We start from the raw sequence: 25,133 nt of genomic DNA on the forward strand, positions 1-25,133 counted from the left end.
TCAGATTTTATGTTCTCTCATTCATCCAAACACTCGTGTCTTTTTGAGGACAAAACTAAAACTCATTCAGTAAAAGTGCAACACGATTCAGGTTGTGATAAATCTGACATTACGGCCTTCTGGGTAGCATGTCCTCCAGGTCAGCCACGACGTACGCAACCACGGCCCACAACGCTGAGCAGAGGTCCATGTCGTGAGGGTCCTGGACTGTCATAGTGTCCCCCTCGCTGTGGTGGAACCAAAAGTAACGACTGTCTGCCACATGAAGGCTGGCCCCTGTGTGCAACATGAAGAAGAATAGTCACACACACTAGTCACAAATCTGATCCGAAAAGTAAAACAATAGTTTCGAGTGTTTCCACAAATTCCCAATTTGATTTAGGTCTGGACATTGACAAGCCAGTACTGCACATGAATATGCTTTCTTGTAAACAGTTTTATTCCAGTTCTGGTCGTATGTGTAAGAATCTTTCTGCTGGAACATAAACCTTCTGCCCCTTCGTCCACGTCTTTTGCAGCGTTTAATAGACATTATTCCAGGACTGTCCGGTAGTTAGCATCAGTGGCGCAACTACACATTATTCAGGTGGATGCGAAAACATAGATCGGCGCCCCCCTTCCCCCCGAGGGAAGGAACGTCAGGGTGAAGGAGCGACGCTCACTCAACCCCCGCCCCCCCCAGGCAACGATACGTGAAAGGTAAAACTCGCTACATTTACCTCGTTATGTGCGCGAGGTAAGGCGCGCTGAAGTGTATGGGAGAACATCGGCGTGCCGCCCCCTCCAGACGGGGTTTTGGCGCCCCCTCTGGTGCTGCGCCCCTATGCGTTGCATACCCTGCATACCCACTTTTTGCGCCACTGGTTAGCATAATTCATCTTAACTGTGACCAGCTTCCGAAAATATGCTTTTTTTCTTGCCGATCATCCACAAAAGGTGTGACTTGTGGAATGCAAGCTATTAGTTTTTATAAAAAAACAACTATTACCTCTTTTTAAAATAAAATTTACATGTGCACATACTTTTAATGAGTGATTTGCATTTCTTCAGTTATTTGAAAAAATTCCCGGGAAAGCTCCAAAAAGCAAGTAAAAAATTAAATCATTCATAAATATATGCATACAGTAGAGCTGGGGTTTTATTGCACAATTACTGTTCATATATCACATGGCTATAAAGTTTCCTGAAACAAACTACACACATCTCCGTTCTTTGTGGAAGTGGAGGTCACGTGTTTCCGGCGGAGCTACTCTTCATTGTTTTGCAGGCATGGCCCAGCTGGAGAGACGCTGTATTCTGAACTGCGATGCTCAACCGATCAGGTTTGGACTCCCGGAACGCGCCGACCAGAAGGAGAAGTGGTTGCGGTTCATCTTCAACAGCATCCCCAAGCAGTACCAACCCGACCTTGTGTTATGTGCACACCATTTTACAAAAGCCTGCTTCCTGAACTGGTCCAAGTGGTCGGAGAAGTTGCAGCTGAGAGATGGAGCGGTTCCGACGCTCCGGAACCCGTATCACGATCCAGGAGTGTATGTAAGTACAGGAAGCTGGTGTGTGCTGGTAAAAAGGCTGCAAAGTGTGCAGATGCACGAAGCTTCGCTGTTATTTTTGACTAATTGTGTGTCGCACAGTTTCGAAGGAAGGAGAAAGTGGTCGGTAGTTCTAATTCCGATCAGATCATTGGATAGGCCGAACACCACGAGCTAGCTTCAACCAATCAGAGGAGCGAATGGCATTCAGTGAGCTTCAGAGTGAGGGAACGTCGCTCACTTAGAAATATTTCACCGCACTTCAAGTGAATTACTTGGAAATAGGGTACTTATTTTTATCACATTTTCCGGTACTGTTATTAGAACGGTACAAGTGACGACTATAACTATTTATTACTTATTTTCTAGTGCATGGCTGTGATTGCATGACAAATTAATCCAACCCCCACAAACGCAAATGTATTTATCACTAAACTGCACGCAGTTTAGTAATATTGATATTAATATATCAATAATATATTCATTTGTATATTTATTAATATATTTAAGAATATTAAACTCATTAACAGTGGATAAAATAGTAAAAAATCATTGGGTTTTTTAAACGTTGACATTTATTGTGACAATAAATCAGAATTCTAAGAAATTGATCACATAGTATGATAAATGCTCATCCCTATTTGGAAGAGTTGTTGTATTTTGTAAATGCATTTCAAAAACTGAAACTTGATACTATATACATACATTTCCTAAATTTCTGTTGACTTTAATGATTAAGGCTCGCAGCTAATGAAGACCTAAAATTATATTTTAATGAGAATTTAATGGTCTTAATTCCATAAGACCACTAAGTCTAGTATGGAAAGGGCCCACATACCAGTGTTCAAACTTTTTTTCTTTTGCTGGCCAAAATTGTCAAATTTTGTTTTCCAAATTTAAATAGCTAAGTATTTTAATTTCAAATTCTACATTTTTTGCATGCTAAATGTATTCAACATGAGCATGTGAAAAGAAACTAAAGTAAACTGATTATTTTGTAGAAAATAAAAATTGTCGCACATCCGAAAAAGTGTCAGATGTTTAACTTTTTGGATTTATTTACTGGTCATTAAGTGAAAATCTTATTCTGGAAATTTACACAAAAAGTATCTGCATCACGTCCATTTGGTTTAGGCCCAAATTCATACTATTCTTAAACTTGTCTGGAAAAGCAGAGTGTTTATTTTTTACTATTTTCTGTCTAGATGGATAGTTGGACACGAGTGAGTTAACATGAGCTTGATGAGAGCTTGATTGTCTTACTACTGACTATTGCTTTATGTCTGATATGTTATTCAAAACCATAACATAATGCTGACCAGTTGAGGTCAGGTGAGTAAAACCTATCATTTGTTTCAATGTTTAGGAATATCGTATGAAAACCATATGTGAGGTGGCATCTGCTGTGAACCATGTGGCCTCCCAGACTGAGCCCCTAACCACAGAAACGCGAGCAGTCGGCGCACGCCTGCCCATCGCGTGTCCGAACAGCTTTAAAAGCACAGGTTTGATAATTAGCCTTTCAATAAATCTAAACGATAAAGCTTGCCAGTCTTAGACGATTGTCTTCAGATGCATTTGTTTTAAACATTCTGTTAATTTGTGTTGCAGGTACGCAGGTCGGAGTGAAGAGACGAAGTTGTGGCGTTTGCACAGAAACCATCACCTTAGACAGCCCCCTGCTGCTCCTGCAGCCTGGAGAAAAGCTGAAGGAGAGCCCATCCAAGAGACCTCGACGCAGCCTGGCAGAGGAGGTGGTGGTCCCCTCAGAAAGCAGCGAATCCAACTCGACATGAACTGCATCACGCCGAGGTGCAGCAGATGTCTTTTACTTCCGAGTGGAGAATGGCAGACTTTAACACGCAGAGCATTTTTTTCTTTGGTGCTGCAACGCCTCACCTAGAAAAGCCACGTGAGGCTTAATTGCACAACTTTTCGCAATAATATTTCACACCTTGCCATCTGCCCCATGCTGTGGAAGCTCCCTGTGAGGCACAGAAGCTGTCGGGACCCAGAGCCGTCCCCGTGTCTCGATTTGATTTTTGATCTCATGGATTTCTTGGATCAAAGCTACAGAGGTAACAAAGCAGCTCTACTTTTGAGGGGAATGACTCCACAGAGACTGCTGCACAAAGAAAAGAAATCACACTATGTTGACACAAAGCTTTGAAATAGCTAAGAAATTGCAGTTTGGATTAAAGAGTGCCAAAGCTTGTTACCAACTCTGTGGCCTTAGGCCAAATTAGATTGTGTAATTTGATTTGTGAAATAAATATTTCATTGCCGTCTTTATTCTTCAGTGCATGCCTTTTTGTTCTTTTTTGCTTGAAACTAGACGTCAAAGCAACAGCCTATAAAGCACCATCTGTACCAAACATCTACTGATCTTAAAAATGTTTTTAAACATTTTAATTTTCTGTTTGCTCTTCACACTTAATTTTCTTTAAACAGACAGCATCTTTTGTAATAAACAGTTAAATATGCTGCATATTTACACCAGTCAATCTGGTATAAATAGGATGGATTCATACATTTGAAAAAAAAGGACAATATTTTAAAATATTGAATCTATAAAATATTAAAAAGTTTTGGACTAAGTAGATCTTCCAAACGCTAAATTATTGAGATCAGTCAACGTTTTAAAGAAGTAATCCTAAAGTCCTGATCTCAGAACTTTAGGATTGGGGAGAATTTGTCTTGATTTTAAATGACAGGAATATTCCAATTGCGAATTGGGCCTATGTTTGGATTACTATGAAATGAAAAATGTTGTGAGTAAAAGCAGGAAGTGCCAGAAACACGCTAAAGTTATCGTTTCTGGCACTTCCTTTAGAGTGCCAGAAACAATAACTTCAGGGCCGTACTAATTTAAATTACTTAGATTTTATGCGTTTAAAAAAATGTAGCACAGTTAATTCCTTTTTTCTTTTTACATGCAGAAGTTCCTAGCAGAACTTTACATTTCCATATTTCTGGTACGCCCGTAAATCTGAAGCACAAGCGACATTTGCAAACAGCAATGAACAAAGTTGCTTTTCTTGGATCATTAGGGGTTAATTTCTGTTTCAAAAGTGGTCTAATAGAACTGGAAAAGATTAACGTGTGGAATTTGTACAAAAAGGAGTTGGTTTATCATCATTGTTATTTAAGCCTGAAATACCATCTCTACGCAAATAATCAGCACAAACAAACAGCAGCAAGCCCCTAACAACCTGTTCAGAGAATCATTGAATCTGACCAAACAAGACTGATCTGTACAATTTGTTTTATCTGTACCCCACCCTCCTTTCTGGACTTTCCAGAATGGTTTCTTCACCCAACAATAACACAGCAACTATCCAAGAGCAGACAGGAAGAGAGGGCTCTATGTTTGCTGCTTATCTGCGGCTGTACATTCAGACCGAATTGTTCCCGTTTTGAGAAGTTTATTTCTGCTTTGAATATATTTAGAAAAATGTATATAAATTATGGTTTAAAGCTGCCAAAGATCAGAGTATCTTCATCAATACTTACCCTGTATAAACAGTCTTGCACCCATCTTTTCTAAATTGTTAAATTTGAAATTTTAGTTTTGCTCCCTTTGGCTTGTATTACATCTATAATATTGAGTAAGTGAACAGGCCGATTGCAGCATCGCTGAAGACAGTAATGCTGAAAAATGCCCTTTGATCGAGACGCTGAACTCTCAGCTGTTTCGCTGCAGCTTTTAAAACGTTCCACAAGGAAAACTCTTGTGCTGCGATTCTCTTTGTTTCCTCTAAAGATCGCACACATACATCTCAACAAAATGATAGAAACTGTTTCAACAACAGAATTAAAAGTGATGCTTAAATATTAAAGCTCTGCAAAGCAATTCACAGAATACTTTTTTGGCCCCATGCTTTAATATTAGTCTACGTTTTCACAAAGATCAACGTCTGGCATCGGTTAGAGGTCCGGTTTCCGATATCTGACTTCATATCAGGATTCTGAGTGGAAGCTTTATATCCATACTAAGACCATCTGAAAGTTTCATTTTGTGGTTCCATTGAATTTCTATCGCCACTTCCCTATAGCAAGCTGTTTATAGTTCAGCAATCAGCAGAAAAAGGCTATGAAAAAGAGAACCACAACTAATAGGCATTTCCCTTTTGATGCGTGTTCTGAAAAATACAATTTAAGGTTTTGGTACATATAGGTCTTCATTTTTCTGCGTGTCCACCTAATTTTACCACGTATGCTAGTTGCACATGCATATTGCATATTGATCACACTAACCTGGGACTCCTGCTTGCATCCACAGAAAGATATCTGTCCCCTCAGCATCGGTCTCCAGTTTGGTCACATTAATGGGAGCCAAAAGTTTGATCACTTCTTCCATCACCTGTAGATACGGACAGTCATTTGTTGTTATAGCTTTTTAATAACAATGCAAGAGGTAAAACATATCCATTGTTTTGTATCATACAACAGATTCAAAGTGTCACACAGGATTCCTATACATATATTTTCCAATATTTTCCCAAAGCCAAATGTTCTGACTTCTCAGTGAATTGCTATTTGATTTCAAGATTTATGGATGAATGTGTGGACGGATGAAACAGAAGACGCATGGAAAGATAGACTAATGGATGAAAGGACAGATGGATGGGTATGAGGAACTTAAAGAAGAAAACTGTCTAAAATAAAGGCCAGATTTTGCAAATAAAAGGGAAAAAATTACATTATAAGTTTAAAAAAAAAAACCAAATGGCTCTGACTGAAGCAACTAAAAATAACTATGTTGACGAGACAGAATAAAATCTGAAAATACAAACCATTTTCCACTCCACATATTTTTAATAATAATTTCTTTTAGATGTTTCTGTTTCTTCTTTGCATACAATAAACAGTAAAGTTTTAGTATTTCAAGCTGAACTGAACAAATCATATTTGCCATGCAACAGTTTCTCACCTCACCCTGTACAACTGATGTCTTAAGTTTCTAAAAACAGCTTGACCTTTGATCTCACCTTTCGTGCCGCATCACTGCCTAAAAACTGCAGACCCATCGGGGTGAACGTCCCCAGGTCAGACTCCATAATAAGGTCAAAGTTGGAGATGTTCTCCTGTGTGGGGAAAGGAAGTGAAGCGGGTGGGTGAGGATAAAGCAGATGTAACCACAATGTTGTGAAAGCATGGGAAAAAAAAGGCACAAAATGGTTTGTAACCCCACAAAAGATTCAATCCAGTCAGTTACATCAATCTTTACATCTGTTCACACATACTATAAACAACCACTAGGAGTCGCTAAAGAGACTTTGTTATTATAAAAGGGAAATAAATTTTTATTTACACATTTCAGAAAGAACATAAAAAGCTCTCATGAGAGTTATGGCATCCTTGTGAAAAATGATTACTTTGTTTTCAAAAATGCATGAACTCTTTATCTCTGGTTTCAAGTAGTTAGCTTATCAAGTTTTAGAGTCTGGTGGGCAGCCAAAGCTCTAAAGAAGGAAACTGTAAGACCCGATTGCTGCAGAGAAAAATCTGGGAGCTGGCCAAGTGCTCACCAGTCTGCTGGAAGGACATTTCCACACTTGTACAGGGTGCTTTCACAATGTCTTGACCCTTCCTGCTCTGTTTCAGCAGGAGAGATATTTGCTTTCCGGCTGTTATTGTGTTCCCCCCCTCTCTTAAGTGGAGAGTAGTAATACCTTGTGTAGATTGAAGTACTGCTGTCCACCGACACCACCCTGCTCCTCACCTGTCCACAGAACCGCTCGCAAAGTTCTTCTTGGGCGCAAACCTTTGAGAAGATGAACACACTGTTTAGTCGTCTGGAGAACAATAGTGAACAAACTGCATCATGAAGACCAGGTAACACAGCTGACAGGTCAGGGGCACAGTTGTGGAGAAGATTAAAGCATGGCTAGGATTTTAAAGAATCCTAACCACGCTTCAGACCTACCAAGATATGGCTATTCACCAAAACTAACAGGCTGGGAAAGGACAACATTTTTCTAAAGACCCGGCCAAGTGACGCATAGTCAGTGGAGAGGCTGCAAAAATCTATAGCTCTATTAAATGAAACACAACCAAAAGAGTTGAGTTTTTAGTTTGTCACTTGGGTCATTTAGGTCATAGGTCCCCAACCCTGGTCCTCAGGCCTCTCTGTCCTGCATGCTGCATGTCCTGCTCTGTGGTTAGAGTTAACCTGCAGTGGCCATATCTAAAAGCATCAGAGGGTCCAACTGTAGTTTAGAAAGGCAAATGTGAGGTTAGTTTGGTGAGCTAAGCTGTTTTGAGGGCTGACGCTAAAAAAGCAGCAGCAATACAAGAAGAGGCCCAGAATGGCGCTGCAGCAGCAAGTCACTCCTTAACATTCCTCGAGAGGCTCCAGATTCATTTTCAGATGATTTACAAGGAGATAAATCCTTTGACTTCCCTGACTGCTGAAGGGAGGCCTCTATGATGGCTTTTATTTCCAGCTAAAAATGATCAAGTTAAATTAAAATACTGGAGAAACTTTAAATCTTCACTAAAATGTAATATGATAAAATCCCGACCTATTTTCTGGAGCGTTAACACTAAAATAAAAGGCAAAAAAAGCCCAGCAGAGGATTTCAGCCTCCTCAGAAATCTGAATCAAGAGGGAATTCCTCCCTCCATCTTCATGGAGAAACTCCTAACCACGTCTTGGCAAAGCAGATGCACAATAGCTGACATGAAAGCTCTCCACAGAGTGATGAGAATGCCTGGGACACTGATTACAGTCTTACCTTCTGCGATCTGGAGGAATATCTCTCCCTGTTATAACAAAGGGTTAATGGGAAGAGCAATAGGTTATTTCCTCCAGCTATGGGACTGCTGTATTTCCATTACTGCTCACCATATTTCTAATATTTGAACAAAAGGGAGAGCTGGGAATTTTTTTTTGCAGCAAGCAGCCTTTCTGTCATGCTTAAAAATGAGGCCAGTCCACGGAAAACAATGGGAATGTCAGAGGTGAAAGGAACTTCTGAAACACAGTAGACTCATATTTCTCATGAGTTAAAGCAATAACAGATTTTGTAGGATGCGACTTTCCCAAAGAACATCTGCAAAATAAGACTGAAGATATCAACGGCCACACTATGACATCGTCTCGTTGCATAGATATTACATCAGTGCGTGAATCTCCTTCAAAGATTGTTTTTTATAATGGATGTGAGGGATTTTTCCTCCTGGAGCAACTGAAACCCTACTCCTTAGGTGAATCCCCTCTAAAGACTGCAGATAGTGAAAACTAGCCCAAACCAGCCCCAGTACTGTGTCTAAAGGTCATTCCTCTAAAACTGCAAGCCTGCAAAGGAAGAAATAAAGAGTGATATCGACATGTCTGAGCAGAAACTGTCCCGGTTATGCAGGCAAAGACGCAAAATAAGAAGGAGAGGTATTAAGAGCTAAATATTGTATATGTGGAACTTTTTCCTCTACATTTTCCCAAGGGTTACCCAGGTCCTTGATGAGGGACAGAGCCTCCCAGGATATCATGGCTCCACCTCCATCGTCCATGGCACCCTGGCCCACATCCCAGCTGTCCAGATGACCGCTCAATAGGACAACCTGTCAGAGAGTGCAGATAAACTGTGTAAACATCAACAGGAGCCACTGCAGGAGGGTAAGGACGCAGCAGTTTGAAAATGCACATTCAGGGATATTCCATGGAATAAGACTTTGCTACCAAGCCCTTTTTACGTCCACATCTCTAAACAACTCTATTGAACAAACAATATATCTTACATTTAATGCACAATATGCTATCAAACAAAAAACAGCTGATTTTTTTTTACCTCAACACACAAGATCAAAAAAGGTAAAAGAACAGAATCTCTTTATCTGGTTCAGGGATCTGAAAGCGAGACAGACATTCATATCAGCTGGACGATTCTGACCCCCAAGTTACAAGAAGCAGATCTTGACCTGACAAACTATCTGGTCAACAACCCAGAAGTCAAAACATTCCTTGAAATAAAATGTTCCGTGTCCAGCTTAAATCCTCTGTCAGCGATGGATTATTAAATCAGTGGAGAAGCAACTTTTACACAATTTAAACTGAGGACATTTCACATTTAGTTACACTGTCAGCTACTACAGCACCAAATAATCACTTGCTTCTTAAGCGAATTGTTTTATCTCCCACCCACTCAAAAACAATGGTGTGAGCACTGGATTGGCTCTTCTCGCCCACCTGAAACAGTTTCAAAACCTGAAATAATGCTTATGTATAAGAACAGGATTCAAGAGAAGGAACAAAAGACATTGTTTTTTTCCTCCATAATTGATGCTAGATAATTTAAGCAGAGTCAGCAGCCAGACCATCAATGCAACCACAGGTGTCTGTTGTGTGCATTAATTTTCCCAGCTATGAAAATATATAGGTTTACTGTGATTTCTAAGCAGTCTTCTGGCAGTACAAAATGTCTGCCGACCTCTGTGGGTTGTGGTGTTAAATTAAATAAATGACAACTCCCTCCAAATATCCCTCCTTAATTTTTAACCAAAGACGCTGCAGCTCTAGAACTTGAAGCATATAAAGTGTTTCTCTGCAGCTGCCGTCCAACTGTAGGTGAGTATTATAACTTCACTTCTGTCAGCCAGATGTATGCCATTAGCTTTTTTAGGGAAAAATTATTTGTGTTAAAACAGGGCTATGCGGTAAAAACATTGTTTTGACAGGTACATTATCAAGTGAACCTTTGTTTTCACCCCAGCAGAAACTCAAAGTGCTTTACAGATTAAAAACAAAACAAAAAAGAAAAAAATATGTAGTTTATTCAAATGCTTATGATAAAGGTGGTTGATTATGTGGAAAAAGACTGATAAGACTTTCAGCTGTTTCCATTCACTAAAACTATGTTTTAGACTACCACTTCATTCTTTTCACTGGACAAGTTGCAACATAAATCTTCTTTGTGGAAGTTTTATGCCTTGATGCCTGAATTAACGTAATGTCAAAATGTCACCCTTCAGCTGCATACTTCCTTAGTTTCTCGTGTGCATATTTTTTTTTACATATTCCAGAAACACTGGCATGGTAATGCCATGGTGTTTAAATCTGGAAAAACACCACACTTCCATCATTTTACAGATTTAGAAAAGACTGGGAGTACTCATAAACATTCCCTAAAAATACATTTATATATTCCATTCTGAACATCTAATTGCTGCATTCATTTCAAACTAAATTAAAACACATTTAAAACAACCTCTAGTGTTTTGGTTCTCATTTGTTGTGTATATTTGGCATGCTAAGTTTTTGTATTGCAACTAACCTGTTATAGAAAAGACAAGACGCTGTTACGACACGATTGTAGGTAGGTAGGTAATCATCAGTTCACTCTACATTTGCATTTCCCTGAAATATTTTAACGTTTCACTGACTGCGTCTGAGGTTGGGTCCGTTTCCCTCAAAGACCTCCAAATTTGCATTAGTAGCCTTCACACCCCCAGATATTTTGTCTCAAGTAGCCATGCCAACTGTCCCCAACTAGTTCAGACGGGTACAAGCTTAGTACAGCAGTGAAACTTTGGTAAAATCAGGAAAAAGATTGTACAGTTTGTTCCCAGCCTAACAACTTACAAGTCTGGACACAACTGAAGGGGAAAAGCTTCAGAAATGATTACAGTTTAAAATATTTATTAGGCAGCACAAACAAAACAAGTGAAGCAGAAATCCTACACAGTGATTCAGAGAACTACAGCAGAGCCTTTCTGAGGGAAAAACAGCAAAGCCTCCAATCTTCAGTGTAAACTTTGCAGACAGTTTACATGTTCAACAAGCTGCACAACCTACTACAGAGGAATAAACTAGTACATATCCTGTTTCAAAATTTTATTTCAAAGAAAGATTGAAAGCAAAGTCTGAGTGGGAGGAAAAAAAATCCAAGCACCTCAGCAGTCTTGGATGACTTAAAAGGGCAACCTAACTCTGGAAATGACTCACAAAACCTCAAATGTAAATTTTTCTTTAAGCAAGTGTGCATGCCCTCTCCCTCGCGTTCTCTCGCTCTCTCTCACACACACACACACACACACACACACACACACACACACACACACACACACACACACACACACACACAGCCAGCCACAACTGCTGCAACAGTGAGCTGGAACACAAAGTTTCAGGGCCAGACATGATGTCAGCCTGACCATGTGTTTCAGTTCCCTTTCCTACACAGATGGACTGAATGCTGCTCAGGACCGTGGCTAGCAGCTCAAAACACAAAAATATTATAAACTTATTTCTAATGTAGCCAACTTAAATCTGATTGAGAAAGAGGAAATTAAAGTGCATACATTTCAAATATTATAAAAAAATTGTATGAACATGTACCATGCAAACTGAGGCCCAGGGCTCAGCTTTGGAGATTCATCTCAGTCTGACCTTCAGAGCAGTTTGCTGGACCTTTTCCTGCAGGAATTACTATCAGCTGTCCTAAATGTTTTCTGTTTGCTGATGATTGCCCCGGTTTAGGGGAAAATTCTTTTTTTTTAATAGAGCTTTTCAGATTGATAGACACCAGGAATTGCTTCTCAAATAAGTCTTTCCTACTTGGCATTGTGTTTTACAAAAGCTCTTGAAGGTATCAGACCAGAAAACCGTCACAGCTTCTGTCTTTAAAGGCATGTCGAACATTATTTATGCTCTTCTCAAAACTTAAAGGGAAACTCATTATACAGATTGAAGGCCTCCTTGCCATCACCTTAATCTTTACCTAACTTTCAGATTCAAGCCAGACTTTTGGCTGGTCAAAAGCATTATTACTTCCAGTCAGAAGACTCATTTTGGTCAAATCAAAACATTCTTTCACAATTCCTGTCCTCACGACCCCCTGCCTTGCATGTTTTAGGTGTTTCCCTTCTGCCACAGACCTGAATTGAATCTGTGGGCGATTAACAGCCTTCTGCAGTACTTGATGGCCATGCAATCATTTGAATCAGAGGCTCATATAAAACAAGCAGAACAGTAGGGCCTAAGGACTAAAATTGAGAAGCACTGCCTTAAGCTGTGTAAATAATTTGGGCAGAACTATATTTGTTCCACTTCCTTTCTTCTGTCAGGCAAAGCTACAAATGATTTTTCAGACAGTACATTTATAGACCAATTACTTTGTCATTTCCCCATAGAAGACTCATAACATAAAAGTTGAGGACCAGTTGGGGGGGGGGGAAATCATATCTCTTTACAACTATTATGGCCAGCTCTCTTTGTTGTCGTAGCAACATGCAATCTATTGTTTTTTTTTAAACAAAGCCATTTATGCAACAGGAGGAATATCTTGTTCTCCTTTTACAGAAAAAAAATCTGCCCTGACACTAAAACCCAACCAGACCCACCAAGGGTCAGGGCCAGATACTCTAAGCAAAAAAGTGCCAGGCCAACTTTATACTACTTCTAACTAAATCACAGTTCAAATAATTACATTTTGGAAGTTTATGAACATAGAAAGACATGCGTTTACATAACAGAAATCTGCTCTGTTAGATAGAGGTTCCCAGAAAGACCAGGTGCCCCTACAGCAAAATAAATGCTGACCAAACAGTTCGGAAAATCTTTGTTGAGGAAAACCAAGGGTCGCCTTGCAATCCTTGTCCAACATGATAAAGTAGGGACACAGAACGATTTTTTTAGATTTAGTATTGTATAAACCTTAAACAATATTTTAACTTTTCCATGCACGTCATTCAGATTATCCACCCAATACGCTTACCCTACGACTAAAACTTCTTGTGTGAAGTAAAAAGAAAGAGACTGTGGTCTGATGGTTTACAGAGATAAATAAGTCATGCAGGTAGACATGAGTGAGTGAATGCTACCTGCTCCGGGTGCTGCCAGCCTCTTATCTCGGCCACTGTGTTAAAAGAGTCAGCATCCGGCAGAGTCTGGGCTCCCATTACGAGTCTGACCACAATCTTCTGTTTGTTTTGGGCCAAACGCCACATTAGCTCAGCATCCTCCACTGTGATGCAGGCTGTGGGGATTTGCTTCACTCCTTCTTGGTAGATCTGCCAACCTGTGTGAGGACTAGAAGGAAAAAGCACAACAATGGGAAACTATCCGCATTAACTGGAGGGGCACTAGACAGCGAAAGGGGACAAATACCTGTTAATAGAGAAAGGGGTGATAGATCGAACGAGTGTAGCTACAGCTCCCACTTTAGCTGCCTCTGAAGCACCGAAAGCGCGATAAGCAACCGTCTCCAGGTAGTTGATAAAAGGCTGGTTAAAAACCACAATCCTCCCTGTGGCCTCGCTGGCTCTACGCTTCAGTTCCTCAAAAGACTGAACCACCAACACCTCAGCCTCAACACCTGAACAGATAGGAACGAGTCGGTGAATGCTAATGGAGTGCTGGTGAACAAATTAACACGGCTTAATAAAGTCTGATCATCAACCTTCTGGAGGCGTTCCGACACTGCTGCCCAGACCCAGCATGGCCAGGCTCTTGGTCCTGGGCTTAATCATCTCTGCACTCTCCTTTCCTCTTACCCAGTGAGGGATTTTTACTGGTTCTGTAGAAGAAACAAGACAAGTGAACACAAATGCAAAAAAAAAACAACAAAAAAAACGAGGTTCTCAGGAAAGATTTTGTAAACACATCTTCAAAACTCACCCAGATGAACATCCAGTCCATCCTGTTTCATGGCGTTGTACATGTATTTAATAGCCATTTCCAGGTTCTGTGACCCACTGACCCGGTTCCCTATGGTGTCAGTAAAGTCAGCCAGCCGTCTGTAGGAGCGGTTCTGGGCCGCACCAAATACAGCTAGCTCAATGATGCGCTTGGCCACATCTTCATATCTTCCCACCTCTGCTGCTACATCTGGAGCTGGGTTCCAAAAGAATGTAAACTGTATTTTCTTTTTATAAAAGTTTGACTAAATTTACAGCAGAACAATTAGGATTTAATTTACTGGATTATATCAACAATAGCGTTGATATACTGATACATTCCTGAATAGATAGAAATTGTTTGGTGAAGGTGATACAATATAACTTATGAATTGTCAATGTGAAGTGTTACACCCTCTATAAAAGAAACGTTGGCTGTTTGCTGGTCTGGAGTTAAGTGTTAACACAAAGCCAAGAAGTAAAAACATCAGTAATCACCTCAGAGAAGCAAATTCTGCAGCTCGTCAATTGGTTTTAGGTTATAAAACAAATTTTAGTCCAATAGATATAAAGATTAACAATCAGAAAGAATGTAAATCAGCTAAAGATCTTCCAAGAGTTTGTCACAGAAAATCTACCCCAACTGGTTCATCTCTGCTCCAATACACCCAACTCAAAATGCTGAACTACCTCCTGTGTGTGTCAACAAATTTTGCAAAGGCCTTCTTCTTTTGATTTTTATTGGCAGCTGGCATCCAACTTAAGGTGCATTTACTGCCACCTACCAGACTGGAGGTGGTCATCAGAGATCCATCCATCCATCCATTTTCTTGCACCCTTGTCCCTTAGTGGGGTCAGGAGAGGTGCTGGTGCCCATCTCCAGCTAACGTTCCGGGCGAGAGGCGGGGTACACCCTGGACAGGTCGCCAGTCTGTCGCAGGGCAACACAGACACACACTGGACAAACAACCATGCACACACACACTCACACCTAGGGACAATTTACTGGACAGTCATGTTTTTGGACTGTGGGAGGAAACCGGAGTACCCGGAGAAAACCCACCCATGCACAGGGAGAACATGCAAACTCCATGCAGAAAGACCGGGGCCGGGAATCGAACCCAGAACCTTCTTGCTGCAAGGCAACAGCTCTACCAACTGCGCAACTGTGCAGCCCGTCATCAGAGATCTCAGAGGGAATTTAACATACCTCAATGATGTGTACGATGTGCAAATTCACATCTTAACACACTCATTAAATACATGTATGAATGCATGAGCATGCACTGGCATTCACACACTTACTTACACATATTCTAAATACGACTCATTAACCCAGTGTTATTTAAGAACCTAAATTAGATTTATTACCTAATAGATTGATCATAGACAGTCCTATATTCTTTCTGCTTAGTAATGACTTTAAAAGCTGACGTTCCTCTGAGTATTTACCACATTCTAACAAGACATGCTCCACTGTTTCCACCTGATTGCAATAATTACGAGCCCCAGTCTCATGCTTTCCTATTTTAAAGAGCGAACCGGTAAGTCCAGAATGCCCAATTCTAAGTCGAGTCATAACTACTTCCTCTTTCCGCCTCCCACACTCTCTTGAATTGCATATAGTTGTCTCCCATTATCATGGTTTTGCAAAGGCCTCATAATTAACTACTCATTTAGTTCAGGTGTGTTGGAGCAGGAAGGTATCCAGCAGTTGGAGGACACAAGCACTCGAGGGCTGGAGCTGTAGACCCCCAACTTTGAAGTTAGAGTATCAACAACAAAGTCCAATCAATCAAACTTTATTTGTAGAGCTCTTTTTATACAGAGAAGTGCAAGTACTTTACAGCATTCAAAACACTCTAGAAATAATCAAATGATGAATAAATAAAGAAAACAAGAGGCAATTGTGTAGTTTGAGGGAAAGAAGGCAAAAAGACAAATATAAGTTCTGAAAAAAGACATAAATAGAAAAAAAATTGAATAAAATATATGGCTCAAAAAAATAAAGGGAACACTTAAACAACACAATATAACTCCAAGTAAATCAAACTTCTGTGAAATCGAACTGTCCACTTAGGAAGCAACACTGATTGACCCGACGAGGGTCCCCGTTGTCAATCAGTGTTGATTCCTAAGTGGACAGTTTGATTTCACAAAAGTTTGATTTACTTGGAGTTATATTGTGTTGTTTAAGTGTTCCCTTTTTTTTTGAGCAGTGTACATGCTCTTTCAATACTTTTAGAAAAATGTACAGTGCTTACACTAAAGCAACACTGTGGGGGTGTCCACTCTCCACTGCTTAGACATGCAAGGTACCATTTGAAAAAAACAAATTTGAGTGCAGCTAACCTAATTTTTTCCAAGTATTTGTGTTGCCCTCTGATGTAATGGTGCCCTGGACAGTGAGCCATTATGTCCAATACCAAAAAATCTTTACTGCACAGAATTGTTTGCAGAGAACAGTGGCTCTCATTTACTGGATTGTTTCAATAAAGGAGACTACTATTTAAAAACAAAAGGCTAGGTGGCTAGAGTAGTTCAATATGAAAGCTATGATTTGTGTTGTTTTTTTCCTTTTCTTTTTTGCAAAAAAAACTGGTTGCTAAGGAGCATGAATTATTTACCTTTCTTTGTGGTTTCATTAGATACAACCCTGATGGCAGGACTTCTGAAGCGCTCAGAGAGAGTATGGCTGTCAGAACCAAGTGACAAGATAAACATAAAAAGAGGAGGGAGAAAGGACACTTTCACCTTTAATGTCATCTGTGGAAAGAAATATCAAAGTAACCACAAATTAGACACAGCCAGTAAATTCTACTGGTTACATTTGGTGTATGATTGATAATAGTACAACTAGGTAGCGTAGCAAATAAATGTGAGCTCGGTATAAATTAAAATTATGACCTGAGCAACACACAAAAAAACTAATGTCGAGCAGGAAGTCAATTTTGACCCTAATTGCAACAGATAGCAGGATATTAAAAAACAACTGACAATCATTTTCAACAGCTGATAAGTCAACGAAACAATTACCGTAATTTTTAAAAATAAAAACACATTAAAAACAAACAAACACTAACCCTTGAGGTAGTTATCTTTGACGCTTCAAGATTTTATAAGGAGTTAAACGTCCGCACCGCATACAATGTAGAGATGCAGAAGTGTAATCTCTATTTCCGTATTATTTTGTGGTGCATGCAAACTTCCGGCTGGCGTCAGTTTTCAAAATAAAAGTATCACACATGTTTTTCATTTTGCGTAAAATTACTTTTTTACTTATATTATACATGTATTTAAAACATGTGATATATGTAAATGCATTTTTTTAAAAATACTTTCAAGTATTCAAAGACGCACAATAGTAATAATTATGTATTTTACTGTGTCATTTACTTTGAAAGAAAATCTGTTCGACAAAAGCCTAAAATTTGGGAAATCAAAGTTGAACTTTGGTTCTATTGAAAAGAGAAACGAAAAGAAAAAGAGTTTTCTCTTTTTTCTTCGTTTGGTTTTGTATTTTATCTCTCAGTTGTGCACCACAGTATCATGTTAATTACAGTTTTAAAAACAAAATTATATGTACTTTTCTCATTCTGCTACACCACTAAGTCTTTTTTTTTCTTTGACTCCTACAAGTTAAAATTTTAAGTATTTAACCAGCAGTGTATTTTAGGACAAAAAAATAAAAAATAAACATCCATGCCTAGAAAAGGTTTTGGATCATAACACCCAAAGGTTTGTGAAAGAACAGACAGAACAGTTTGATTATGATTGAATTGAATGTTTGACAGATATGACTCAACCTGTTTCTTCACAAAGAGAAGTTGTTAAAACTCTTTAAAGGAAAGATACAAAAAACACCTAGCTCAGTGCTTAGTAGGTTTGGGCTGTGTCTGATTCCTAGAGTCATCTTTGGTCCCACTGGTACCATTACTTTGTAAACTCTGTTTTTGTTTTCTTAGAACATAAGCTTGGCTTATTGTTTTTACTGCCTATCCGTACTAAACTGAGCCAGATGACGATGTCGTGGCTTCCAAAACTTCTGATTGGTTAACTGACACATTTGAGTTAATTGGAGACACATCTATTCATGTAATCTTAAGGCCACATCTTGAACACACTGCTTTCTTATTTGACACAATGGCAAAGTCAAAAGAAGTCAACCAAGATATAAGAAAGAGAACTATGGAGCTGCACAGGTCTGGTTTCTCCTTGGGAACAATTTCCAGATGCTTGAAGCTGCAGCGTTCATCTGTTTATGCAATTATATGCACGTATATACACAATGGGTATGTCCACCATTAAACCAGTCGGGAAGGAGATGAGTTCTGTGTCCCAGAGGTGAGCGTCTTTTGGTCTGAGATGTGAAAATTGACCTGAAGCTAGAAGCACAGTCTCATTATCCACAGTGAACTGTGTCTTGTTTTGGACATGGGTTGAAAGACCACTCAGCAACAAGAAAGCCTTTACTCCAAATGAAACATATAACAGGCAGACTGCAATTTGCAAATGCACACAGGGACAAACATCTCCATTTTTTGAGTCATATCCTGTGGTCTGATGAAACTAAAGTGGTTTGTCCACAATGACTAATATTACATTGGATAAAAAAGGGGGCGGCTTGTAAGCCTGGGAACACCATCCCTATTGTGTATGGGGGTTTGTAGCATCATGCTGTGGGGCTGGTTTGCTGCAGGAGAAGGTGGTGTACTTATAAAATAGATGGCAATCATGAGAAAAGAACATTAAGTAGAAATATTGAAGCAACATCTAAAGACATCAGTCAAGAAGTTAAAGCTCAGGTGCAAATTGGTCTTACAAATGGACAATGATCTTAAGCAAACAGCCAAAGTGTTTATGAAGTGGCTTATGGAAAACAATCAATGTTTTGGTGTTGTCATCACAAAGCTCTGATCTCAGTCCCTCAGGGCATTTGTGGGCAGATGTAAAAAATGTGTGCAAATCATCCATGAATGACATGCAACTATACGCGCTGTCTGCACTGTGCATAACCTGAGGTCTAACTCAGTGTTGGTACATCTGGATTAGTGCAGGTTCTTAGTAATTGCTTCACGGCTAAATATGTAAGCCTTAATCTTCTTGTAAACATTTCAGTTGCCATAATAATGCCCACTGCTTGGAATGGATTGTATCCGCAGTGCAAAAAACACAGCACTTATCTGCCCACATCCCAATCTGTGGTTTGCATCCTCCAGCTTTCTTTACCACTAATCTCCAGCATTCCTCTGCAATCACTGCTGTCCACTTAAATTGTTCCACCCAAATTAACTTAGTTTTACAAAACCTGCTTTTATACAATATGAGATTATGTGAAGTGTTTTTAAACTTGTAATTTACTTTAAGATGTTTGCTTTTTGCACAGAGGACAGTAAGACTTCAGGCACGTTTTACCCCTTTATTTATGTGTGTATATACGTTTTGGAGTTCCCCCTCTCCAACCACCAGGTACGGAAAAACATCTGATTATTAGAGATAATCCAAATGTTGATGAATTAGCTTCAGACGTACTCTTTTACAATATAACAATAAAAAAGAACAATGGTGAACTAGTTATCAAAATATCTGCAAATAGGTGCATGCACAGGATTGTGAAAGTTGTATCATATTTCTTCTGTTTGTTTTTTTGTTACACCTAAATCTTTCAAACTAAGCAAATTTTAATAACAGAACCACAGTAGAGACAAAATGCAGACGACAAGTTCATGTATTAAGGAAAACAAGGTAAGTGTAAAAAACTATTTGCACCCAAAACCTAATAATTGCATGTGCCACTTTTCATGGCAGCTTCTGCCATTAAGGGATTGTGATCCTAAATGTCAATGAGTCTTAATTTTCATCCACTTTTCTTTGCAGAACTGCTTTCATTCAGCCAAATTGGAACATTTGTAAGCCTGAATGGCACATTCAGGGTCCTGCAAAAATATTTCAGTCAAAATTTAATATCTAAGGTAGTGCAGGTCTACCCATTCCTTGGTGGCTTTACTGGAGTACTATAGATTACCTCATCACACCACCATCACCGTAGCGTTTATGCACCAGGTTGTTCTTTTGCAATGCTGTTAGTTTTATGGTTACGATGTCAAGAGATGCACATGTTCCAAAAAGTGACTGACATCACTTTTTGACATCAGCTTTCCAAAAAATGGGGTCAAACACAGTTCAGACATAATTCAACAAGGTTATTTTATTTTACCTCTTAATTTGCATAGGCTTTGCCCATAATAAATGAAATCAATAAAAAAAGCCTTGATGTGTTTTTTCTGGCAATGCTTTCTCACAGAAATGTGCTTACCAAGAGGTTACAAAGTAATGCACAGAGTTATGCACATATCTATTTGGAGATTGTTCAGCTGACATAAGGTAGCAAACCCACAATATTGTTTTAAGTTTGAAAAAATTCAAAAATGTTCAGAGAAAAAAAAGGCCACTTTCAACACTGCAATAATGTCACATTTTTATTGAGAAGTAAATTTTATGAGATCCACCAACAACACAGTTCCTCCCACAGTGCATCAGCGTTTTTGGTGAGTTGATTTGTGCTCACACGATTGTTTTTGTTTCTTTGACTACAGCCAAGTATCTTTAACACTGATAAAGACAATCATTATTTTTAACATGCTCCATTTGAATTATGTACCAATTAAATTTATAAGATTTGTTTTTTCAGATAAACGACATCTATGCTGCAAATCAACATTGAAGTTTGCCAACTACAAACCTCAATGTAGCTGACATTAGAAAACAGGCTACGCAAGAGGGAAAAAGCATCTTGTATTCTATTCCCAAGTATCGCCGACATAATGAAGAGAGTATGTATAAATTAAAGTGTAGTTTACTTGCCATTTATGACAAAAGATAGAATAACGCATACATCCCACCGTTTGCCTTCATTCTGGTTTTCGCAACGGTCAAAGTTTTCTGGACAGCGCTGCGGTGACCTCTGAAACAAGGTAAGGCCGATTTTGATTGAGTGCAGCTCAAAGTTCAAAACCCAATACTAATACTGTAACAGCACAGCAGACGAAAGCCCTGCGAGAGGCACTAACGGTTTGAGTGTTCACTAAACACCACGTTAACAGAAGGTCTGTGACCACATCCTCCCGTTTATTCCAGCCACAGTGAATAGGTTGTTTGCATTTGCATTCAGATAACTTCATAGTGTCTTTTCTATGAACAAAGATAACTGCAAAATAACAAATCAAATATGGAAAACAACAACAAAAAAAGACAATGACCTTTGATTTAACATGTAATGAAATAAGGCATGAAAAAAAAATCCAACACAGCAATTCAGTAACTGTTAAATTCTTTATGGCATTAAACTAAATTCATAAAAAGGCCTGAACTCTCTCTTTTGGTAATACCTTGAAGATGAGGCCTAACTATTTGCTCAATCCTCTCTGCATCAACCACTGATCTCAGTTATCCAGACAAAAGCATATCTGGATCATATTCCTGGTATTCAAAAGGATACGTTTTGAATCTCCAAGAAGCATCTATAAAACAGTCTTCAACATATATTATAGGCAGCAAGTAAATAAAGTCCATACATAATAAAATGTCTAGCCTTCCTATTAAAATATTGCATCAGCTGGGTGTATATGTATGTGCTAATAAAAATGAATACCACCCTTTTGTCATTGCTGTAACCTGTATTATTACTGCAGCTCCCGCTATGCTTCTTTGGCTATTTGAGGTAAAGTTTAACAACCAGGTAATAAGCCTCTAAAACGTATGTACATGCATATTAAACCAATAAAAAAAAGAATATTGTAGTTCAAATCAAACCTTTATAGCCAACACTAAAATAAGTAACACGAGATGCTTTTACTTTAACTCCAAACCCTCTTTCACAGCTGCAAACAGTGGACAGTCAGGAAAGGAATGTGCTTTGGCTGTCACCAGACACTTTGGTCACTTCTGTGGGTTCTGAATTATAGTCATTAGCTTTGGCTCTACCTGTCCCACATGCCTGCAGAACTCAGTCACCAAGTCAGAAAATCCTGAAAACATAAGAAATGTTTGAAACACGCTATACCTGAGGGACCTGTATGGAATGGAAATCTCTTGGCTTACAGAAATGTATCCTCTAAACATTAAACATCAATTTTTTTTTTTTTTATGGTAAAGCATGTTTATTATATTTGGTCAGTTTCTATAACTGTTAAATATCTTTAGGGAGGAAAACAAAAACAAAAAATACAAACATACATATATATATCGAACTTGTACCTGCAGCGTAAGAAAATCTCTCATGGCAATACTGGGCAGCTTATGAAAAGATTCATTGTCATAACAAAAATATTAAGATTTCAACAAAGAAGCATAAACGAAATGAAATATAACAGAAGTGCACTAACGAAGAAAGCATGACCTCAACAAGAACAGGGTTGTAATATTAATATATGTAGTACCATTTTAATTAAAAGCAATTAAAACTATTAGAGTCAGGTTTTCTCAGTTCCCCTTGCCCCCATCTTCTTGTTGAGCTCCTCTAAAAAGGGACAATGAATTACAGTGTGATTCAGCTGAAAATGTCTGAAGGCACAGTGTTGGAACAAGTGTTAATTTGATAAACGTACAAAATTAGAACATCCGTGGTCCATTTAGAGTGAAGGAAAAGTTCCTTTTAAAAAAAATGCTCATTCAATATTTATGCCAAGGTGCTTCCCAGGAAGGAAATGACACAAATGCATTTTAGGAGGAATGCATTTGTTTCCTTATTACCCTTTCTGCATAGAAAGCTGAGCATTAAGTAGAGAAAAGCAGAAAATGGTGGCAAACACAAACAGACGGGGATGGATGAGGATGCAAAAAAAACAACAACATATGTCTGCAGCACTGGAGGAGAACAGACACTTCCAACTTCATCTGAAGAAGGAATCTCCTTCAGCTGTTTAAAAGATCCTTATTTAGTCCTGATCGGAAGGAGCCAGACTCCACATTAGATTGTCCCTGCTGGTCAGTTCAGGCATAGAACTCCTTGGTGGGCGCTTTGTGATAAGCTGTTGCAGACATTTTGGTGTCTCCCAAATCGTAACTTCCTTCGTCCTTCTTCTTCATGCGGTAGGCGAGGAGAAGAAGGAGGGAAATGGCACAAAGGAATCCAACCACTCCGCAGGCAATGACAGCTGAGGACAAAAATATTTTTTTTTTTTTAAACTGACTTTATTTGCAGTCTTAAAACTGTTACAAAGTCATCTTTAAAACCAAAAAATTTCAGAGTCTGACTAACTTATAAAACCTATCCTCACCTGCAAGAACCTCTGTCCTCTCCCACAGGTTCTCAGAAGTGACTTCCTGTGGAGAGTTGTGCTCGTTCCGTCGGCTGTTTCGTCCGCCTTCAGGAAAATTCTCACTTTCAACTTTGATCAAGACTTTGGTGTCCAATAGGATCTCTTCATTCACAGGAGGGCTAAACTCAGTAGTCACATCGACAGGACTGGCACTGGTACTGGTACTCAGGTCTTCAGTCACATAGTTGTTTGTGGAATCTGGACTCTGAAGTGACCAAAGACATGACACATTTGAAAACAAACTTGACACAATGTCTAGTTTTATTGCTTTTAATTAGTGTTCACATACTGCACAGTGCAGTAATTTACATTTCATCAATGTTGAACAAAAAGAAGAAAGCTTACAACGAAACCTTTCCAAATTGTAAACAAAATTGCTTCAGATTATTATTTTTTTAATGCTTGGTTTCATTTTCCCATTATACCACATAACAAAATACATAAACAGTACATTAATAGAAAAGCAAAAAACAGAGGTATTGTGGGTCAGTGACTGAATGTCTGTGACCATATACAAGTGTGTGTGTACTTAAGCAAATTATAGCTGATAAAAATAAAACTGAGATTATCATCAATGAATAAAGTAATAACGTAACAGGAACAACAATATAATAATAATAATAAATAGTAAAATAAAAATTGAAAAAATGTTTGTTGTACCTCAGTGTCATATGGTGTAGGTTCTGGATCGGCAGCAGAGCTCACAGTAGGCTGTGGTGGAAGTGGCAGCAGCTCTTTGAAAAGGATGCTCTCAGTGATGTTGAGGAACCTGGATAATTCGTCTTGATCTGACAGGACACTGAAACCTGTGTCGAAAGAAGATATTAGGTGTAAGACAAAATTCTAATTGAAACTATTGAGAGAAAGAATCAGCGAGACTTTCAGGGTGTTGACAGAAAGGCTTAAAACATAACAGTAAAGTTCCTCTTGGACCTTGCTGGTTGAGTAAAGCTAACAGTGCTAACCTCAGGTGACGTAGGCAGCTTAAAATGTAATCAGAATTCAGAATCTGCTTAACTACAGTAAACGACTTCATTTGATGGGCAATAAAAAAGTTACATTGCAATAAAATGCTAATCCTAAATATTTCACATTACAGTATTGGAGTAATCTTATGTTGAACCAGGGATTGGTATTTATCGTATTGTTTATCGAGAAAAATTTCCAGTCGTGACAAAAATTATTTATTGCGACAGCAATCATTTCCAATTAATGATATCTGGAAACCCCAAAGGCTGACAGTAATGTTCTTTTTACAAGGAACTACCAATGAATATAAATTAATTAAAAAATATTACTACAGTAAATGCAGATACTCTGTACAGTTGAGTGATTAAAAAAATACATAAAAATCACACTTGTTTATATAACTGGTGCCCTGGAGAAGTCTATACTTTAGTTTTGCATGTTTTTTAATAGCAGTATTTGCACTTGCGGAGCTTTGACTGCAGTGTTGTGAAGTCACGGCCATGTTTGTAATTCTCTAAAAAGGAGTGCAAAGAAATTGGAAATAACTTTTTTATTGTCACTTTCATCATTACAAAAAAATGACAAAATATTACGATGAAATTTCAGTTTGTATCACCCTTCTCTCTGCTGGGATGTGTACACACACACACACATTATATATATATATATATATATATATATATATATATATATA

The 25,133-nt window shown here is 38.7% G+C and overlaps 2 protein-coding genes across 2 annotated transcripts in view; both read right to left on the bottom strand.

The window, feature by feature from the left end:
* Positions 1-92: 92 nt before the first annotated feature.
* Positions 93-17,356, bottom strand: LOC103478414 (carboxypeptidase Q). Its single transcript, XM_008432264.1, has 11 exons — positions 17,234-17,356; positions 16,778-16,916; positions 14,152-14,367; positions 13,934-14,050; positions 13,642-13,849; positions 13,356-13,563; positions 8,987-9,098; positions 7,208-7,299; positions 6,524-6,619; positions 5,790-5,895; positions 93-276 (listed from the first exon to the last, which is right to left on the bottom strand). Exons 2-11 carry the CDS (start codon positions 16,914-16,916, stop codon positions 110-112), a joined length of 1,461 nt encoding a protein of 486 aa, XP_008430486.1. The 5' UTR covers positions 17,234-17,356; the 3' UTR covers positions 93-109.
* A 2,980-nt stretch (positions 17,357-20,336) lies between these two features.
* The window catches only part of LOC103478412 (syndecan-2-like), an 11,664-nt gene continuing 6,867 nt past the window's right edge, over positions 20,337-25,133 (bottom strand). Inside the window, exons 3-5 of the mRNA XM_008432262.2 lie at positions 24,131-24,276; positions 23,429-23,675; positions 20,337-23,305 (exon numbers count right to left, since the gene is read on the bottom strand). Coding sequence (XP_008430484.1) covers positions 23,142-23,305; positions 23,429-23,675; positions 24,131-24,276 — 557 coding nt within the window. The 3' untranslated portion in view covers positions 20,337-23,141. The remainder of the gene's footprint in view (positions 23,306-23,428; positions 23,676-24,130; positions 24,277-25,133) is intronic.

The sequence above is a fragment of the Poecilia reticulata genome, linkage group LG16 (genome assembly GCF_000633615.1).
Source record: "Poecilia reticulata strain Guanapo linkage group LG16, Guppy_female_1.0+MT, whole genome shotgun sequence".
Taxonomy (NCBI): Eukaryota; Metazoa; Chordata; class Actinopteri; order Cyprinodontiformes; family Poeciliidae; genus Poecilia; species Poecilia reticulata.

What these genes read in the sequence shown, in the direction of transcription:
- LOC103478414 (XM_008432264.1), bottom strand. Translation starts at nt 16,916, where the DNA reads ATGACATTAAAGGTGAAAGTGTCCTTTCTCCCTCCTCTTTTTATGTTT. An exon ending in AGTACTTCAATCTACACAAG is followed by an intron (nt 6,620 to 7,207) that starts GTATTACTACTC and finishes TTCCCCACACAG; the next exon opens with GAGAACATCTCCAACTTTGA. An exon ending in GATGCAAGCAGGAGTCCCAG is followed by an intron (nt 277 to 5,789) that starts GTTAGTGTGATC and finishes TGTTGCACACAG; the next exon opens with GGGCCAGCCTTCATGTGGCA.